Source organism: Penicillium nucicola, assembly GCF_028828085.1.
Source record: "Penicillium nucicola strain IBT 29836 chromosome Unknown utg000002l, whole genome shotgun sequence".
NCBI classification, from domain to species: Eukaryota; Fungi; Ascomycota; class Eurotiomycetes; order Eurotiales; family Aspergillaceae; genus Penicillium; species Penicillium nucicola.
In genome coordinates, this window is record NW_026643126.1 from 3,630,725 (window position 1) to 3,647,314 (window position 16,590).

At 49.3% G+C, this 16,590-nt stretch overlaps 6 protein-coding genes across 6 annotated transcripts; 2 read left to right on the plus strand and 4 right to left on the minus strand.

Annotated features, from left to right (window-relative positions):
* Positions 1-100: 100 nt before the first annotated feature.
* N7511_003127 (uncharacterized protein) lies at positions 101-1,283 on the plus strand (the record flags this gene model as incomplete). Its single annotated transcript, XM_057125552.1, has 2 exons — positions 101-394; positions 477-1,283. The coding sequence occupies 2 exons, from the start codon at positions 101-103 to the stop codon at positions 1,281-1,283; spliced, it is 1,101 nt and encodes a 366-aa protein (XP_056987711.1).
* A 799-nt stretch (positions 1,284-2,082) lies between these two features.
* fphA (putative sensor histidine kinase/response regulator) lies at positions 2,083-6,367 on the minus strand (the record flags this gene model as incomplete). The annotated part of the gene is made up of 2 exons (XM_057125553.1): positions 2,083-2,394; positions 2,444-6,367. The coding sequence occupies 2 exons, from the start codon at positions 6,365-6,367 to the stop codon at positions 2,083-2,085; spliced, it is 4,236 nt and encodes a 1,411-aa protein (XP_056987712.1).
* Positions 6,368-7,662: 1,295 nt separating this feature from the next.
* N7511_003129 (alpha/beta hydrolase) lies at positions 7,663-8,701 on the plus strand (the record flags this gene model as incomplete). The annotated part of the gene is made up of 2 exons (XM_057125554.1): positions 7,663-7,827; positions 7,886-8,701. The coding sequence occupies 2 exons, from the start codon at positions 7,663-7,665 to the stop codon at positions 8,699-8,701; spliced, it is 981 nt and encodes a 326-aa protein (XP_056987713.1).
* Positions 8,702-8,853: 152 nt separating this feature from the next.
* On the minus strand, positions 8,854-10,728 carry N7511_003130 (uncharacterized protein; the record flags this gene model as incomplete). The annotated part of the gene is made up of 8 exons (XM_057125555.1): positions 8,854-9,054; positions 9,115-9,522; positions 9,576-9,945; positions 9,996-10,154; positions 10,208-10,264; positions 10,315-10,382; positions 10,441-10,534; positions 10,583-10,728. The coding sequence occupies 8 exons, from the start codon at positions 10,726-10,728 to the stop codon at positions 8,854-8,856; spliced, it is 1,503 nt and encodes a 500-aa protein (XP_056987714.1).
* Positions 10,729-11,449: 721 nt separating this feature from the next.
* Positions 11,450-12,970, minus strand: N7511_003131 (M20 family metallopeptidase; the record flags this gene model as incomplete). Its single annotated transcript, XM_057125556.1, has 4 exons — positions 11,450-11,673; positions 11,769-11,908; positions 11,998-12,812; positions 12,878-12,970. 4 exons carry the CDS (start codon positions 12,968-12,970, stop codon positions 11,450-11,452), a joined length of 1,272 nt encoding a protein of 423 aa, XP_056987715.1.
* A 1,002-nt stretch (positions 12,971-13,972) lies between these two features.
* Positions 13,973-14,965, minus strand: N7511_003132 (uncharacterized protein; the record flags this gene model as incomplete). The annotated part of the gene is made up of 1 exon (XM_057125557.1): positions 13,973-14,965. One exon carries the CDS (start codon positions 14,963-14,965, stop codon positions 13,973-13,975), a length of 993 nt encoding a protein of 330 aa, XP_056987716.1.
* Positions 14,966-16,590: the final 1,625 nt, after the last annotated feature.

The window sequence follows — 16,590 nt, forward strand, 5'->3', positions numbered from 1 at the left end:
GCTGTAGAATCCTCCCATCTCCCCCAGCATCTTAGATCCCATATATCCCACCTTATATCCGGCTGATTTTTCCGCATGATTCCCCACTGCCGCGCTCATCATGGACACCATTATGAGCAGTCTGACTCCGAAGGTGGCAGACATCTTGATGGCAGATATGTGGACAGCCGACAACATCGCCATGTTTTCAATCGGCTCGTTCCTAGCCCTAGAGGTATCGCTGTCAGCGTTCACCCAGTTCAAGAGCTATCGCGGCTTCTACTTCTGGAGCATGCAGATCGCGGCCTCAGGAATAGTCTTATATGGTGTCACTGCGCAAATGACATATACTCGACGGGCATCGAACATCGCAATGGCAGTACCATTCGTGCTTGGATGGTGGTGTATGGTCCAAGTATGTATTGATTTCCCTCGAAACCCCAACTCCCAGCCCCGAAGTATACACACACACATACAACCATACTTACGACTCTCAGGGCCAGGCACTAGTCCTCTACTCCCGTCTCCACCTCGTCGTCTCAGACAAATGCCACCTCCACTGGGTCCTCTGGATGATCATCGCCAACTTCATCATCCTAAGCATCCCCATGAGCGGACTATTCCTCTGTCGAAACCTCAGCCAAGCCCCGCAATGCATCAAACCAGCCAAAATCTACGACAGAATTCAAATCAGCGGCTTTGCAATCCAAGACGTCGTGATAAGCGCCATCTACATCTACGAAGCACTCCGAGCCCTGAAACCCATCTTCGAAATCAAAGGCCGCGAGGGAAAACGAGTTATCGTCCAACTCGTCATCATCAATGTCTTCGTTGTTATCCTCAACGCTTCGCTCTTTATTGTCGAGTGGAAGGCTCATTATCTCACTGTTAGCTACAAGACTGTTGTCTATGCTATCAAGCTCAAGCTTGAGTTCTATATTCTGTCCAGGCTGCGTGAGCTGACGCGCGTGTATCCTTGTGTGTGCCATACGGACGGTGAGAGTCCGCGTGTCTCGAGCGATGTGAATATCTTCGATTTATCTGCGAGGAGGGGTGGTCGTCCACAAGGACTAGATATGGAGGCGCAAACTTCGCCGCGCTTTGGAGGTGCTGTTAGTCCTAGTGCTGGTTTGCCTCATTCGACGAGGAGCAGTACTTATGACTTTCATGAGGCGCTGAGGGAGACTAGGTTTGCTTCTACTTCGGAGAATTCTGTTGGGCAGTCGCATTTGGATGGGAGGTTGCAGGTTCATTCGTCTGACACGAGGTCGACTGTTGAGATGGCTTTGGTACCTTCTAATTGACTTTGTATTAGGGACCGAGGTTTTCCTGGGGAATTGGTTGCTGGGCGGATTTCTACATTTACTTCGCGTTGGACTCGATGGTTTTTCACGGTTCATCTATTACTGGGCGGTCTTCTCATTTTTGCTTTATACCCTGGTCCTTTTAGACTTGTCTGGTGATTTTATTGATGCAATTTTATATCTGTCAAAAGTTCTCGGTTTCCAAAGTAGTGAAGCAGAAAAGACCTGAGTTGTGACACATATATTCGCAACATTCGGATCAGGACACTAAACCAGCATGGAATTAGATTTTGTTTTCGTTTCTTTCGATTTGTAAGATTATGTATGTTTTAACTTGGAAATATATATATATACATGGATTGCAATATGGTTTTGTAGGTGCAAAGCAGGAATCTGAATCTGAATCCGACAGACCAACCAACAAAAGACAAATGTAGAAAGTCAAATAGGGTATCTGTATATTTTCCCGATTGAAACATGATGTAACGCCAATGAAGGAGACCCCCGCAGGCCCACCCGTAATTCGGAGCCTGCGATATGCGTAAGAAGACGTAAAGCAAATGTGAAGTAATTCGTGAAAAGGGATCAACCCTCTGAGAAGAGGTTTCAGTTTTAATCGGTATCGTAGGTAGTGAGATGAGGTGATGCATCGGGAAGAGTGGAAGGAGTGCAAAGAGGGTGATCCAGCACATGGTCGGCGGGAGAAGTGAATGATAGATGAGATACACCGAGAGAGAGGAGTGGATGGCTTCCCATGAGATGGAGTTTCGACTTTGTGAGTAACCCAGTAGAGCCGGATCTACTGGCTCTCGAACCATCCGCCATTTTCCCATTCGCCAGGCTTGTAGGTGGCGTCTTGGCGGGCCTGAGGGTCACCAAGACCGCTGAAAAGGATGTTCAGCCGAGCAAAGTTGATTGGCTTCATGACCCAACCATCGAATCCAGCATCTGTGTATTTGTCCTTTTCTTTCTCTAGCAAGGATGCAGATACTGCAAAGATCGGAGCACGGTTGTTGCCTTTGCTGGCTTTTTCAGATAGCGCACTCTTGGGAGTCTTGCTTTCGTAGTTGCGAATCATCTTTGTAGCTTCGATACCATCTACGATCGGCATCTGCGCATTATTAGTATGCGGATGAAGAAAGACAGACAAATGAACTTACCTGAATATCCATCAAAACCACGTCAAAGGGCGTTTCTGTTGAGCCAAAAGCAATCGCACAAGCTTCACCGTTGCTAGTGAGGTGCACAGTATGACCAAGTTTATTCAATCGCTTTGATATGATCTTGCTATTGACGGGATCATCCTCTGCAACTAGCACGTGGAGCAGCTCATATTCTGGTGAGATATTTGCTGACAAAGTCCCGGTGGTGGCATCAGTTGAGCGCTGTGAGGTTTCCGTGATTGTTTTGACGCGAGGGAAATAAGAATTGCCATCAACTCTCTGCAAGTGGGGGGAAACCATGTTTGCAGATTGCTGCGACATTCGCAAAGCACTCATCGGTACTCCCGAGTCCGTGATGTTTGCCATGCCCGGCAGAGGAGGTGTTACTAGCGGGTGCAACATAGTCGGCGGCGTATGCGAGGCAGAGAGAAGACCCGATCGGAGCTCTGTCATACTTGATCGTTTGGGGCTTTTTGTCGGCACTGGCGACTTGATAGATAGATCATGACTGCTTGTGCTAAGGGGACTGCCAACTTTGAGCTGTCGAGAATCAGGCCTGTTAGAGTCTGAGCCGTGACTAGGGCTTCTCCTTGCCATAGCTGGTTCTTGCATGGCGCTAATGAGACGGTCAGCCTGACTTTTGCCGCTGCGAGTACTGGTTCCGCTATTGAGACTTTCTGTGCTTCTTCTTCTTGAATCGTTATCGCGACGATCGCGACCCTCGTGTGCTCCACCGATGAGCGTGAACTCCTTGTCTGACAACATGGGAGTTGGGGGAACAACAGGACCCGCGGGAGGAGTGCTTTCAGGTGGAGCACCTTCTGGTAGCTTGAATTGCAATAGAATTTTGAATCGGCTGCCCTTCCCTTCTTCTGATCTGACACCAAGCTGCCCTTGCATGTTGTGAACAATCCTCGCTGTCAGGGCAAGGCCAAGACCCAAAACACGTTTCTTTGGTTCTGTAGGCGAGTCGGACTGCTGTTGTTCAGGCTCATCTTCTGGATAGTAAGGTTCATCCGTGGAAATTTGTTCGAGCTCGTGGAAAAGAGATTCTAGCTTTTTCTCTGACATCCCACACCCGGTGTCGACAACCATAGCCTCTACTGCAACCGAGCCTTCAACAGCCTGATTCGCCGACCGCCACATTTCCGTGGTAACAGCACCTGATTCGGTGTGTTGGATTGCATTCGAGATCACGTTTGACAAGACTTGGCGGACACGTCGCTGATCTCCGAGCACCAGGTGTGGTATACCCGGGTGAACCGTCATGCTATAAGATATGTTCTTTCGCTTTGCCTGGCCTGAGAGCATGTCGGCGGCCTCTTTGAACGTAGTTTCAAGATCAAAACTTTCATCTTTGATCAAATCCTGTCCTTTCTCTGTATTTGTCAAATCCAGTAGATCGTTGATGACATAGACGAGGGATTTCGAGGCAGAATGGGATTTGGTCAGGCTTTCACGTGTATCTGCATCGAGTGCACCCTCGAGGGCAATCTCAAGATAGTTGATGATAGCATTCAAAGGTGTGCGAACTTCATGCGCGGAGTTCGCTAGTAGCAGTCGAGTGAGTTGTGAAGTTTGCATAGCAGCCTCCTTCTGGCGCCAGACCTTGATGAACTTTCCATACACAAGGCATAGGACTGCAGCAGTCTCAACGTCTGTCTCTGTCCACTCGCGACTCTGCGAGAGTACAGTTTCCTGCCATGCTTTGAAGCTTTGACGCGGTTCCAAATAACCAGCGGTCTCTTTCCGCTTGGAAATTTCATATGGATTGCCGGCCCATTTGATCTCTGTGAGTTGGCCGCGGCGGAAAAAGACAATAAAGTCACTGCCAGCGGTGGATAGTGGGACATATAAAAGTCCTGAAATGGCCTTCAATCCCGGCGCGTAATGTAGATCAGGAAAATCTTTGCTTATATCGTGCGATGCAAGCACAGAACTCAGTTGGCGTAGGCGGAGATACTCCAGCAGCGCAAGAAGTTCCTGAGAGTGGGTATTGTCACCGAGGATCTTAGTCTCGTCTCGAATCGATAAAACACCATAGTCTGCATCGAAAAGTGCAAGTAGATCATCCGTAGAGGCAATGATGTAACCGGACGGATTAGCCTCGGTTGGAACCGTATTGATCAGCTTTCGTGCTTGCAAGCGTGAAGCATAAGAAAGCCTCTCGATGTTCCGTGACACACAATCGCCAAGTAGTCGACACATTTTGCGAATTGGGAACGACACCCGCATTCCCGCGGTGCCGTAGCTGTGACAAGATATTAAACCCCACAAGTCGTTAAAAGCATTGACGCTAATAGACATTGAAGATCGGACCTTCATATGAGCCAAATACTTCACGTGAATAGGCGACATTGCTCGTAAAAATGCATGGGTCATGTCGAGGGGAGTTTCGAGGTCTTCTACAGTGCGACAAACGAGACGAGAGGTGGCGTGATCACGATCATACAATAACCTCACTTTGTTGATCTTGTATAGCTCTCTCGCTTGCGCAGGAATGTCGGATGCGGGGAAATGAAGGCCCTTATACAGATCAATTGTGACGTTAGGGTCAACTAATTCAGCAACAACCATGCCGTTCCAGCTGCTGTCAAATTGATAGATCAAAACACGATGGAAGCCGGTCAATTCTTTCACCAGCCCAGCAGTTGTATTCAGCAACTGATCCAAATCATTTGCCCGAGCCAGCTGCTCCTGGATTTGGGTGAAGATGCTAAAAACTTCCATCGATGCTGCTTCGCCCTTTCTCCGACGGGCATTGCGTAGGACACGCAGAGGCTGGCTAATGTTGATGGTGCTTCCAGCCAATTGCTCCGCAGTTGGGATAACACCCAAGGTGTCAGTTGGAGATGCCGGGGTGGCGGTACCCGCGACATTCAATGGGTTGATATCGTCGTCCTCCAGCTCAAACTCGCATATGAGCAAATCCTTTTGCGTTTGACAAACATGGACACCGCACCAGAATTGACGGTCCTCCCCTGATGGTGTACGAATCTTTAAGGAAAATACCTCCGGTCCATCAATTGTCGGATCATAAGCATCATCACGAACGAAGTCCATGTGATCCAGTAGATTATCTGCTTGGTCTTCGTGCATAATATCGCAAAAATTCTCCAACTCGAACAATTGCTTGGGTGAATGACCGAAGAGCTGAGTCGAATTTTCGCTCACCACGCGTACCACAAGTTGATTGGGCGATTCCTCTCGTAATGCAAGCATGACTCCAAATGTTTGAATCGCACCTGGGATGTGAATAGGCTCATCTTCACAATATTGAAACGACTTCCCATCCCGTCCTGTTATAACAGCATGACCATTTTCCGTCAAGATATGTCTGAAGCGAGCAGTGTAATGGCCCTGGCCGTCGCTGGGCGGGGTGGGAGCGTTTTCGTGGGCAGCCGAACCGGCACTGAAGTGGCTCGCACTGACAGGCTTCGCATACACTTCGGGGTGCTGGTTAACCTGGGATGCCATGGAGTGTGTTGCAAGTTCGGTGTCAGCAGAAACCTCATGTGTTTCGTGACGTTCGATATCGGTGGGAATGGTCGGTTCGCTCGGTACCGTGGTGGAGGGAGGTTGTGACTGCATTTGGTTCCATGTATGTTCGTCGATGAACGAATATTGTCGAGCGCCTTCCCGCGTTGGTGAACGTGCGGCTCGCGCCTGCGCGGTGGCCGCGTGGTATCCTATAGGTCGAGGGTTCGGATCAACCGAGACGAAAGATCGAATGGGAAAGACACGGTCGGCAGCTTCGAAGCCGGTGCTGGGTGGTTGAATCTCATCCTGAGATGCCGACTGTGCTCGGTCCCTGATCTCTGGTCGGATGTGCTCCTTCCTCAATGACTCTGCGCCTGCAACACTTTCCGATCTTTTTCGCGGGGATCCCGGCCCGATCTCCTCTGGCGCTTGGGATGCCATCGGGACCGTGCAGTCCGATTATTTCGAAATCAAGTGTCTCAGTGGGATGTGAAGATCGTGAGAAGTACAAATTCTGTTCCGCGGGGGAAGGAAGGCGGAGAGTTCCGCCTTTGTTTGCCAGGATTTAAATGGAACGACACTCGGGTCCGAGAAAGACTATAACCCGTGCTCATGAGGACCGAGGTATGGGAAACCTCTTAAGTGGGCAAATCCCCAAATCAGCGATCGAACCCGATGGATTGGATGTACGATCTGGAGAGAAGAGAAGAGATAATCAAAGCCTATGGAGGGGCAGCAAATGCGGTGAAACGCAAAAATAGGCCAGTAAATGTATGTAAGTAGTAATGATATGCACTTGTCAAAAGGGCCTCCCTAGAGAGATCATTGGCCCCTTGGTGCGAAGTTCCATGGAGAACATGGTTGGGCGCTCCAAGCGAACCGAAGTTGCATAATGCGCGACGTCGACTGGTGGAAAGTGCTGGGGAACAAATTTCGACCAAGAGCTGGAAAGGGAAAAAGGTGGAAACCGGCAGCTACGTGGACTCGGGTCACAGGAGTGGGACCTGTACAGATACACGGGTTGTGCCGGTACACACCGACGGGACCATGTACCGGTACTAGGTCACGGGATCACGGGATCCCTTAAGTGGCTCAAGTATGCGATGATATCATGCAGAAAGTCTTGTGTGTCGAGGGTGATACAGTACACCTAAGGGAATCACCGAGAAAGAATGCATTTTTACATGCGTAGTGACATAGCAACATACTGTATCAGTATGAAGATCGCTATTGCCACACAGCGTCATATTGGTTGAGAATGAGCACTCCAACGTCACATTGCTCTAACTCGAGATTGAGATATTTCAAATAACACGTTTTGCACATATGGTCTGAGATTGATAGTACAAGGTGGAAATTTAGTGTAAAAACTTTAAAACTAACCAAGCTTGGCAATAGCTACGGGATTTTAGCGCAGGAAAAACCACCGATATGGGCTTTGGTGTCCAAAGCAACTATACATGTAGAGACACCCAGTCAAACAGTACAAACGTCGAAATAAGATTTTGATCGAACTGCAAACAAATGGGCCAATGAAATTGGAGTTTGTCGTGTTTGCACCTCCGATTAGACACATGTGTCAACGAGTGCAAACACTGGGTTCGAGCTTCTATAAGTATATAAGTAGGGCTTATGGCTTTCTCACCTTTTTCCAAAATAATACGCCCAATCCACTATACAGGTAGCTCGGTATTATCGGAGCAATCCATTTTCAATCCCACATTTACCCCGCAAAGATGACAGCAGCCAGATTCGGCCAGAAGTTCAACAACTTCAACATCATCCAAGCCATCTACAAAACAGTCGATGGCCATGACATACGGGCAGATATTCTAGCCCCAGAATCGCTAGACAAATCAAAAGGCCATCCCATCATTGCAAGGTTCCACGGTGGAGGGCTAGTACGCATCCCCATCCACGTATAACCAAACACCACCTCCCTAACAAAGCCACCTGCAGTCAAGAGGCGACTCAATCTATGCAGACTGGTTTCCAAAATGGCTACTAGAACTAGCAGAAACGCACAATGCAGTGATCGTATCACCGAACTACCGGTTCCTCCCCGAAGCAACAGGCGTCCAGATCCTAGAAGACGTCGATGATTTCTGGACATGGCTCCATTCCAAAGCCCTAACGGAGATCCTTTCTCCACACCAGATCGACCCCGACCTTGATCGCGTCATCGCGGCCGGAGACTCCGCAGGCGGACTGCTGAGTATCTACCTCACTCTTTCGTATCCGGACCAGCTGCGCGCTGGCACGGCCACTTATCCAATGCTCAGCTGGGATCCGCCTAGTTTGTTCCCTCCTAATGTATCTCCCGAGAACGCAGAGGTTCCCTCGTCGTATATCGATGGGTATCTTGCGGGTCTCCCGGCTGGGTATGTGGAATCGTCTGATTTGGATGTTCGACGTGCTACTCTGCAGTTTGCAATTTCTTGTCATCGGCGCGGTCCGGAATTTTACACTCGGGGCTCGGAGGGCTCGCTTTATCAGGAGAAGTTGTTCCAGCTGCAGCGGCTGGAGTATCCCGATACAAGACTGCCGCGTGGCGGGTTGACTATTATTCATGGCACTGATGATGATGATGTTCTTGCAGACGTTAGTGAGCGGTTCGTTAACAAGGCGAAGGTTACTCTGAAGGGGAGACAGGGTGTTGATAATTTGGTTCTGTGTCTTCGGCCTGGTGGACATGGGTTTGATGTTGATACTTCTTTTAAGGAGCAGTGGTTGGTTGATGCTTTGCGTGTCGCTATTGATACGTGGTTAGACTAGTCTCAATGATGTTGGCTTGATTGTAACAGAGACTAGCTTTTCTGTTGGCCTTTGGAACTACGAGAACGTCGGTGCTCTTTTCAGCAGATTCTGTTCTGAGAGTTGCGCACTTGATGATATTATTCAATATATTCGTTAATTTGATATGCTTCTCAGAGAACATATCTGAAACTCTCGATTTCACGATCCGTCTTGTTAGACAATTCGTCCTGCAACTCAGCACCCACAGTTATTTCATCAGGTGATCCATAGAGCTTATCACGGCGACGGTTCTCATACACGTAGTAGGAGTACAAGCACAAGAGGAAAAAGATGCTCAGCACCAATCCAGACATAGAAGCCTTGATGCCAGTCTAGATTAAAATTCAGTCAATCTCCTTTTTCGTCCAATGTCAAGAAGTGTATTGACTTACCGGGTACGCAGGCTCCTCGGAAGAAAGGAAAAATTGAGGTCCAACAATATTTCCAACGCAGTACGCAATGAAAATCAAAGATCCAGTGACACTCTTCTTAGAAAAGCCAGCCACGTTGGAGGTGACAAGACTCAGCGAAATAGGCAAGTTGATAGCGAAAACGCAAGAAAGCGTCAAACCAACCATTCGACCTGCGAGATTGTCGTCGTTGAGTTTCCAAATAAGGATAGTACCAATGACAGCAACGATGATGTTGAGAATCATGCCCAGAATACGGGACGATGGCACGAAAGTCGCAACGGTCGAAGTGAGGATCAAAAATACGATCTGGGCACCACCTTGGGGCATTTGCATGACGAGAGCCTTGAGATCTGAGAATCCGAAGCCGGCGATGATAATTGATGTGAACTGCAATGCACATTAGTATATGAGACGGGTTGAACATAAAGAATGATACGAACACTTGTGAGACCTCCATTGGCTAAGTTGGTAGTGAATGACCACAGAACCAAGAACCAGGTTTGGGGATCTGTGAGAGCTTGAACGGCCTGCGACCACTTGAAGACACCAGTATCCATGACACCGGTCTTGTTTTTCAATGTTCTTTTCACAGCAATGGCGCGCTCGTGAGGCTTGAGGAATACAGCTGTTGCGGGCGAGTCTGGAAGCAAGAAGAGGAGAACGATGCCGTAGAAGGAGGTGATGGCGCCGAAGATGAGGAATAGGAGTTTCCAGTGCTCGATAGCATTTGTGTTGATATTTCCAATGCCATAGGCGATCAAGGCACCGAATAATAGGGCGACACAGTTTCCGAAAAACCAGGCCGATTGACTAGCAGCTGTTAGAGGTTGAACTATGCGGTTATCAGGTTGGAGGCTTACCGGAGAGGTTGTTCCTCACGTCGGTAGAACATTCCTGTAATCAAGGTGAAGCCTGGTGCAATGGCGGCTTCTCCTACACCTAAAAAGAATCGGACTGTCATGAGTCCGGCCCAGCTTGAGCAGGCTGCGTGGCACATCATGATACCTCCCCATAGGAATCTAGGAACTTTAGTCCTTGCTCTTGGCTTTTCATCGTGGAGGTGGCAACATACACTGAAACAGCGAGGTACTTTCCGATGGGAAGACGAACAATTATATATGAACTCGGCCTGAGAAGAGTCAGTCATGGTCTGTTAGGGTTGACTCCTTGGGATCATACCAGCTCCAGGCAAAATAGCCGAAATAGAAGATCGCAGAGGCCCATGAATATTCATTGCCTTTCATATGCTATGCAAGTTAGTCAACGATCCAATTGAGAAGCAACAGAGAGTATAAGACTCCATACCAAGTCCTGCCGTAACCCGAATAATGTTGCTTGACTGAGCGCGAGTTTATCCAAGAATTGCAGGAAATATGCGATGCCCATTAAGGGGATCAAACTGTCACAAGTAAGCAACGATCCACCCCGACATTCACACAATACTCACAAAAGATCAAGCTTCCATAACAACTTTCTCTCTTCCGCGGGTGTCGCCTGAACAGCAAGAACCTGACCCAAGTCAAAGTCCCGACCAACAGAGTCTCCCTCCCCCTTCAAACCCTTTTCATCCATAGTAGAGTCGTTCGCCGTCATAATAAATAACAAGGAAAAGCAAACCAAAGATTAACAAAAAAACGATCAATAAAAAACAAAAGGCTCCGGTCCACGGGTCCTACTTATGACAAGAAAAAAGCCATGGATTTAAACTCGCTTAAACCTACTCGTCCCAAGACGCCCAGTTCCGCAGTGGAGTAGGGAGGAAAAAAAGGAGCTTGGCCTAACGGGACAGTGTCATATCTTGCTTATGTTTAGAAATGCAGATCTGTATTTCCTGCGATTGAAATCGTGGAGGTGGAATGGAGACTTCGCGACATCACCAATCAACTGCACCTGCTCGGCACCCCATAGTTCTTTAGTTCTTGATCGGGGTTGTATCCGACTCTGAGAGGGTTTAGATGCACCCACTGTGCATCCACTTCTCCCCCCCCAGCGGATCCTCAGCTCGGCAAATTCTGTATGCGGGGATGTCTGATATCGAAAATGCCGTCAGGTTATGCCCCTTTTTGCCTGCTTATGGAATTTCCGCCTGACGGTGTTCCGTTATGCGACAGGCGCTGTGGCGATCTTTTGTTGTTCGGCGCCACGTAGGGCAATTGGAAAAGTCTGATTTGATTTGATTTGGTTTTTCTATTTTCTTATCGTCGACTCAATTGCTTAAAAAAATAAAAATTTTAAACTGCAAGTTGCAAATTCTTCAATCTATAGCACGCTCCAAAGCGACCCATCCGATGAAGTCTAGCTAATTTCACCCGATCTACAGCCGATTCTCTTTACAAAAGTCGGTTTCCACAGCCTTCGCGAAGCTATCATCAACAAGATCCCTGCAAGCCACCACCGCCATTCCCGCAGCACAATGCAAGCTGCGTTTAAAGCCTTCCTGGGAGCCCGCGCCCGCCGTGAACTGCGGCGTATGATTGACGCCGTCGGTGGCTATATAAAAGCCACCATGGAAGCTTGGGACTTCGTAGGACACATTTCCTAGATAGGAGAACAGTCGTCAGCATGTCAACAACCAAAACAAGTGGACAAGATCGAGTGGAGCGAGAGCCCTGCAGGACTCGGCTTGCACCCACCCATATCAGTAGATCCCCCACTCATCCCACCAGACTGTCCAGCCGCATCGAAAATAGTCCTGTGCCCCATAGCAGTCATGGCGGAGACATAGCTATCGCAGATAGGCTTGTTGATCTTCATATCCTTGTACGAAGCCTCCCTGCATCAAACCCACGATTAGCAACCACCTCACCCCACTCCAATAGCGATAGACATAGACAAAATCAGGGTAGAAAAACACAAACATACCATTCAAACTCAACCTCACACCCCGTCGCAGTAGCCGCCGCCTCAAAACACCTCACCACCTTCTCAGTAAGCGGCTTCAGCTCCTCCACACTCCCCGACCGAATATAATACTCGACGGTCGTCGAAGCCGGAATGACATTCGGCCTCTCCCCACCCCGCAGCACAACCCCATGCACCTTATCCGTCTGCCGGATCTGCTGCCTCAACATCGAGATCCCCACATACGCCGACACAACCGCATCAAGCGCGTTGACGCCCTCCCACGGCGCCGCAGACGCATGCGCCGGCTTCCCCGTGTACGTCACCTGCACCTTGTCATTCGCGAGGTACATGCCCGTACAGGAACTCGCCGACAGCAGGTCCGGCGCTCCGGAGAGGATGGGGAACGGGTGCACCATCAGGCAGGCGTGCACGGGCTTGTACGCGCCCGCCTTGATGAGGAGCAGTTTGCCGCCGCCGCCTTCTTCGGCCGGCGTGCCCAGGAGCCGGACTTCGTAGCCTGCGGCTGCGGGGCTGGTGGCGTTGTGCTGGTGTAGGGCTTTCATGGTTTCGACGGTGGCGATGAAGGCGGCGATGCTGCTGGTTGCTATGAGGTTGTGGCCGCAGGCGTGGCCCATGCCTGGTAGGGCGTCGTATTCGGCATTGAAGGCCACGATGCGTCCGCCGTGGCCTTGTTTGTAGGTTATTTGCAGGGCTGTGGAGATGTTGTAGGCTTGTCGGGTGATTGTGTAGTCGTCGTTGAGGGATTCGAAGAATGCGCAGATGTTATCGTGGGCGTTGTATTCTTTGAATGCTAGTTCGGGATCGGACCAGATCTGGACTTGTGAGCTTACATGTCTTGGTTTTTAGTTGAATGTTATTGGTTGTAGAGGGTGATCACCTTTTGGTTGATCTCACTGAGCTTGGCTTCATACTTGTCCAGTGCCTCGCGCACCTTCTGGATGATTTCTGTTTGTTCCTGTACGGTCAACATTGTTAATTGTCAATTGTCAATTGGGATGTTGGAATGGGGATCTTGCGACGAGTGAGTCAACCCAGGTGGAACTCCCCAGAACTGTTCCACTGAGAAAGGCATCTGCTCCCGAGATAAGATGTTCATTCCGCAGTGGAGAAGCCAAGTGCCAACGTCTCGCATCTCGGCAACCCCCGCAGATTGCCGACCTCTGATATCTGACACATATGTAACATCAATATCTGATCTTCCCCACGGCATTTTAGTCGGCAGATGCTCAATAGCCGCCCGATACTCGGCTTTCTCATGGGCAATGGCATCACATACTTTGCCACATAGTAAGATGCTTTGACCTTTCGAGGTCATGCGGAGTTTCAGGTACTTCTCCGGTGGCCGACGGAACTGACAGCGGATCTTGCTGCGATTCCCGTATCCTATTACTACATGGCTGCTAAGGCGAGAAGGACTATCTTCTACAGTTCTGACAGCTGGCTGCAAGATGTCAAGTGATAATGCATCATGGTAACGTGATATTTACTGAGATATTATACATCGTGAAGCTGAATTAAACTAATCGTGAACGTCCATAGGCCGCATTACAGTATGTCGTCGCCAATATACATCTGGTATATGTGACCACCACAATCCTCGAGAGCATGGGTGGAATGACTTTTGCACAGTGACATGTTTGAGCCACAGATAATGTACAGACAGGGGAGAACAGCAAACAAAACTGATCAAATCTGAAGCTGGAAGGCAGAGATAATTATCTCATGTTTGGTTTGCCAACATGACAAAGGTGATTTGGCCCAGCGAGTGAGTATTCTGGGTCGAGTAAGAGCACCCGCGGGTCTGTTTGCATAATTCGAATATGAGGAGCGAAGATAGCGCATGCTACTCGTTGATACAAAGCAAACGTTGCCCAATATTGACCCTAAACCTTTCGGATGGACCCGATAAAGGTAAATCGCCCGATGGATAGACCCAAGGTCAATATTCTGATGCGTTGCCTCAAGCTAACTATCAGGTAGTGGGCGAGCTGGCATCAGTCGACCGCGTGGATGGACGGATTCGGCGCTCGGACATTGGCAAGCTCTCCATGGAAATCGCATGAGAATTCCAAGGCCTCCGCCCTCGTGATCGTGATTCGCGAGGAGCAGCATGTGTAACGTCCGTCGTGAACTGGCTGGGATCTACAAATGTGGGGTACTCTTCATGCTCAGACGAGGTAGGCTGTGATCGTGAAGTTTGCACGACGGAGACGAGCTTGCCAAGCACGCCAAACTCAAGCTTCAACTTGATGCTGTAGACCATGGGTTTCAACGTCGTCTGCAGCGAGTAGTAGCCAATGTATTCCACGAGTAGTAGACTAATGTCAAGCAAGATGATGACCAAGTTGATGGCTAGTAACTCGTACATGATACGAGTTCGCCGGCGGTCCTTGTCTGGCATCATTTTGAGCAGCTTGATGGTTTCCACGATGTAGATGCCTGAGATGGTCATTTCCTGCGCGCAAAACCAGGCCAACTGCATCCGTTCCATAACATTATACCCGCGAATCATTGGCGGCAGGCCAACAAACGCGGTACAAAACGTTAAGACGGTGGTTGGAATCAATAGAATGATCGCATCAATTATGATGAGCCAGAGCACAAAGCGAAGGACTTTGTGACTCTGACACACCAGATGCAGGCGCGAATAAAGCACCACCGACTGTCCTGGAACCATGACATAAAAGCCAATGGTGGATATGGTCAGAGACAGCCATAATGGTGCGAGCGCGAAAAATTCCAGCAGGTAACCAATGGCGTGAGGGATCACACCCAGCACGACAGAAAGCAAGAGGGTCCAAAAGTAGAGGCCCCGGTATGTTTGGAATGTCAAAAATAACAATATGAACAATTCGATGGCATTGTATAATGCGATGGACGTGAATACGATCATCAACGTCCGCACCGCAAGATTGTTGCCCTGATATCCATGGATCCCGTCGGGAGGCTCGGACAAGTTTGTCATTGTTGCGCCGACTGAGCAGGCCTTGGAATAGACGAGACAAGCAGTGATCAAAGAATGCTGCGCGCCCCGCTCTTCAAGGTCCCCGACTGTGCACGTAGTTTGTTCGAGCGGATTGACTCTCGAGGCATCATAGTCACTCTGAATTGAGAATCTTATGCGCGCAAAATTGTACGGATCTTCGCGGTCGAGCACCAATTGAACCCAGAGGTAATGCGCAGTTGGTGAGATCGTTGGGATCGGATCGTCGCGCAATTGTCGGTTTCCGAAGAATGTCGGTGGATGTAACTGTGTGGGGTGGGGGATAGCCCGAGGGCGGTTATGAGGTCAGGTCGGGGACCAGGCATACAACCAGGACGAACATGCAAGTGAACAGAAATCAAAGAGGAATAGGCGAGACCACTAGTCGCCACTTGGGGGCAAAGAGCGATTACCAATTGACCCCGGCCAGACAAGTCCCAAGGACAGGAGAAAAAGAGAGAAAACGAAGTTGGGAAAAGAAGTAAGGGAACGACTTTTCCCGCTTCCCCGGAAGAAAATCGCTCGGGGCACGTGCCGTTAAACTTTGCTTCTTTTCACCTTTTAACAGTTGAACCGTTGGGCTTTCGAGTCCAAGGTGACAGTCCATGCTGACTGGGGACATTTCAAGAGGATCTTTTCCTGGTTCGGTTGAACTTGGCATTTGAGGTAACAGGCCTGCATATCTGAACCCTCTTACCGTCCTCGAGGTTACTAACGACACTCGGGGTTTGAACTGACGAAAGCATTTGACCAGTGTACCCAGTGTACCCAGCGTGCCTAGCGTACTCAGTTGACTCAGTTTAATCAGTTTACTCGTTCCCTCCGGTGTTTCCAGCATACATGTTTTTTCACCAAGCGTGGGACGAAAATAGAAAATCAATTGCCGAGGCTCCCACACGCTAACCCGCAGATGTGGAGGCGTCAGGGTTTCCCCTCAGAGGCACAGACCATTGAATTCAGGAACATCTCGACTTACATATGAGGATGCTGAGGATCTCCCCTGTGTAGATCTGCCACATATTCTCGGAATGCCCATGGCAGCACTCCAGATCTTTGCTCTCCCCTATCCACTATCCACTACCTCTGCAACTTGTGACATCGGGGTGATCCTCGCTGTGGAGAATGGGGAAAACATCATGAGCTGATGCTGATCTGTGGGTACGCTACTTGATTTACATGTAACGGGCGAACGGAGAAGTTACGACGGTCTGAAGGCCTTGTGGTCGCATGGTCGATCATGCCCAGCCCGACAAGTCTCTTTTTGGGACTCCATTCGACCACTTTTCTGCTATCATCGGTGCCAATCCTGAGACGAACTCTTTTTCAATTGAAAGACTGGTTTCTGGAATCTTTCTCTACAAGGGCGGTATCCATGCTCGTCGTCAATACTTATGCCGAACCTTACGACCCTTCAGCTAAAGCCTTTTCGCTATCTGATCAAAGAGAAGCTGATGTTTCCTAACGTCAACCGAAGCTTACTCCCAACTTACCCATCTAGGCGATGATCTGCATCCGAAACTCGGATCCGGATAACACTGGATGCAGTACGTACAGTATGCAGCAACTACTGTATAGTACCTACACTAACTTCATGCATGGGCTTGATC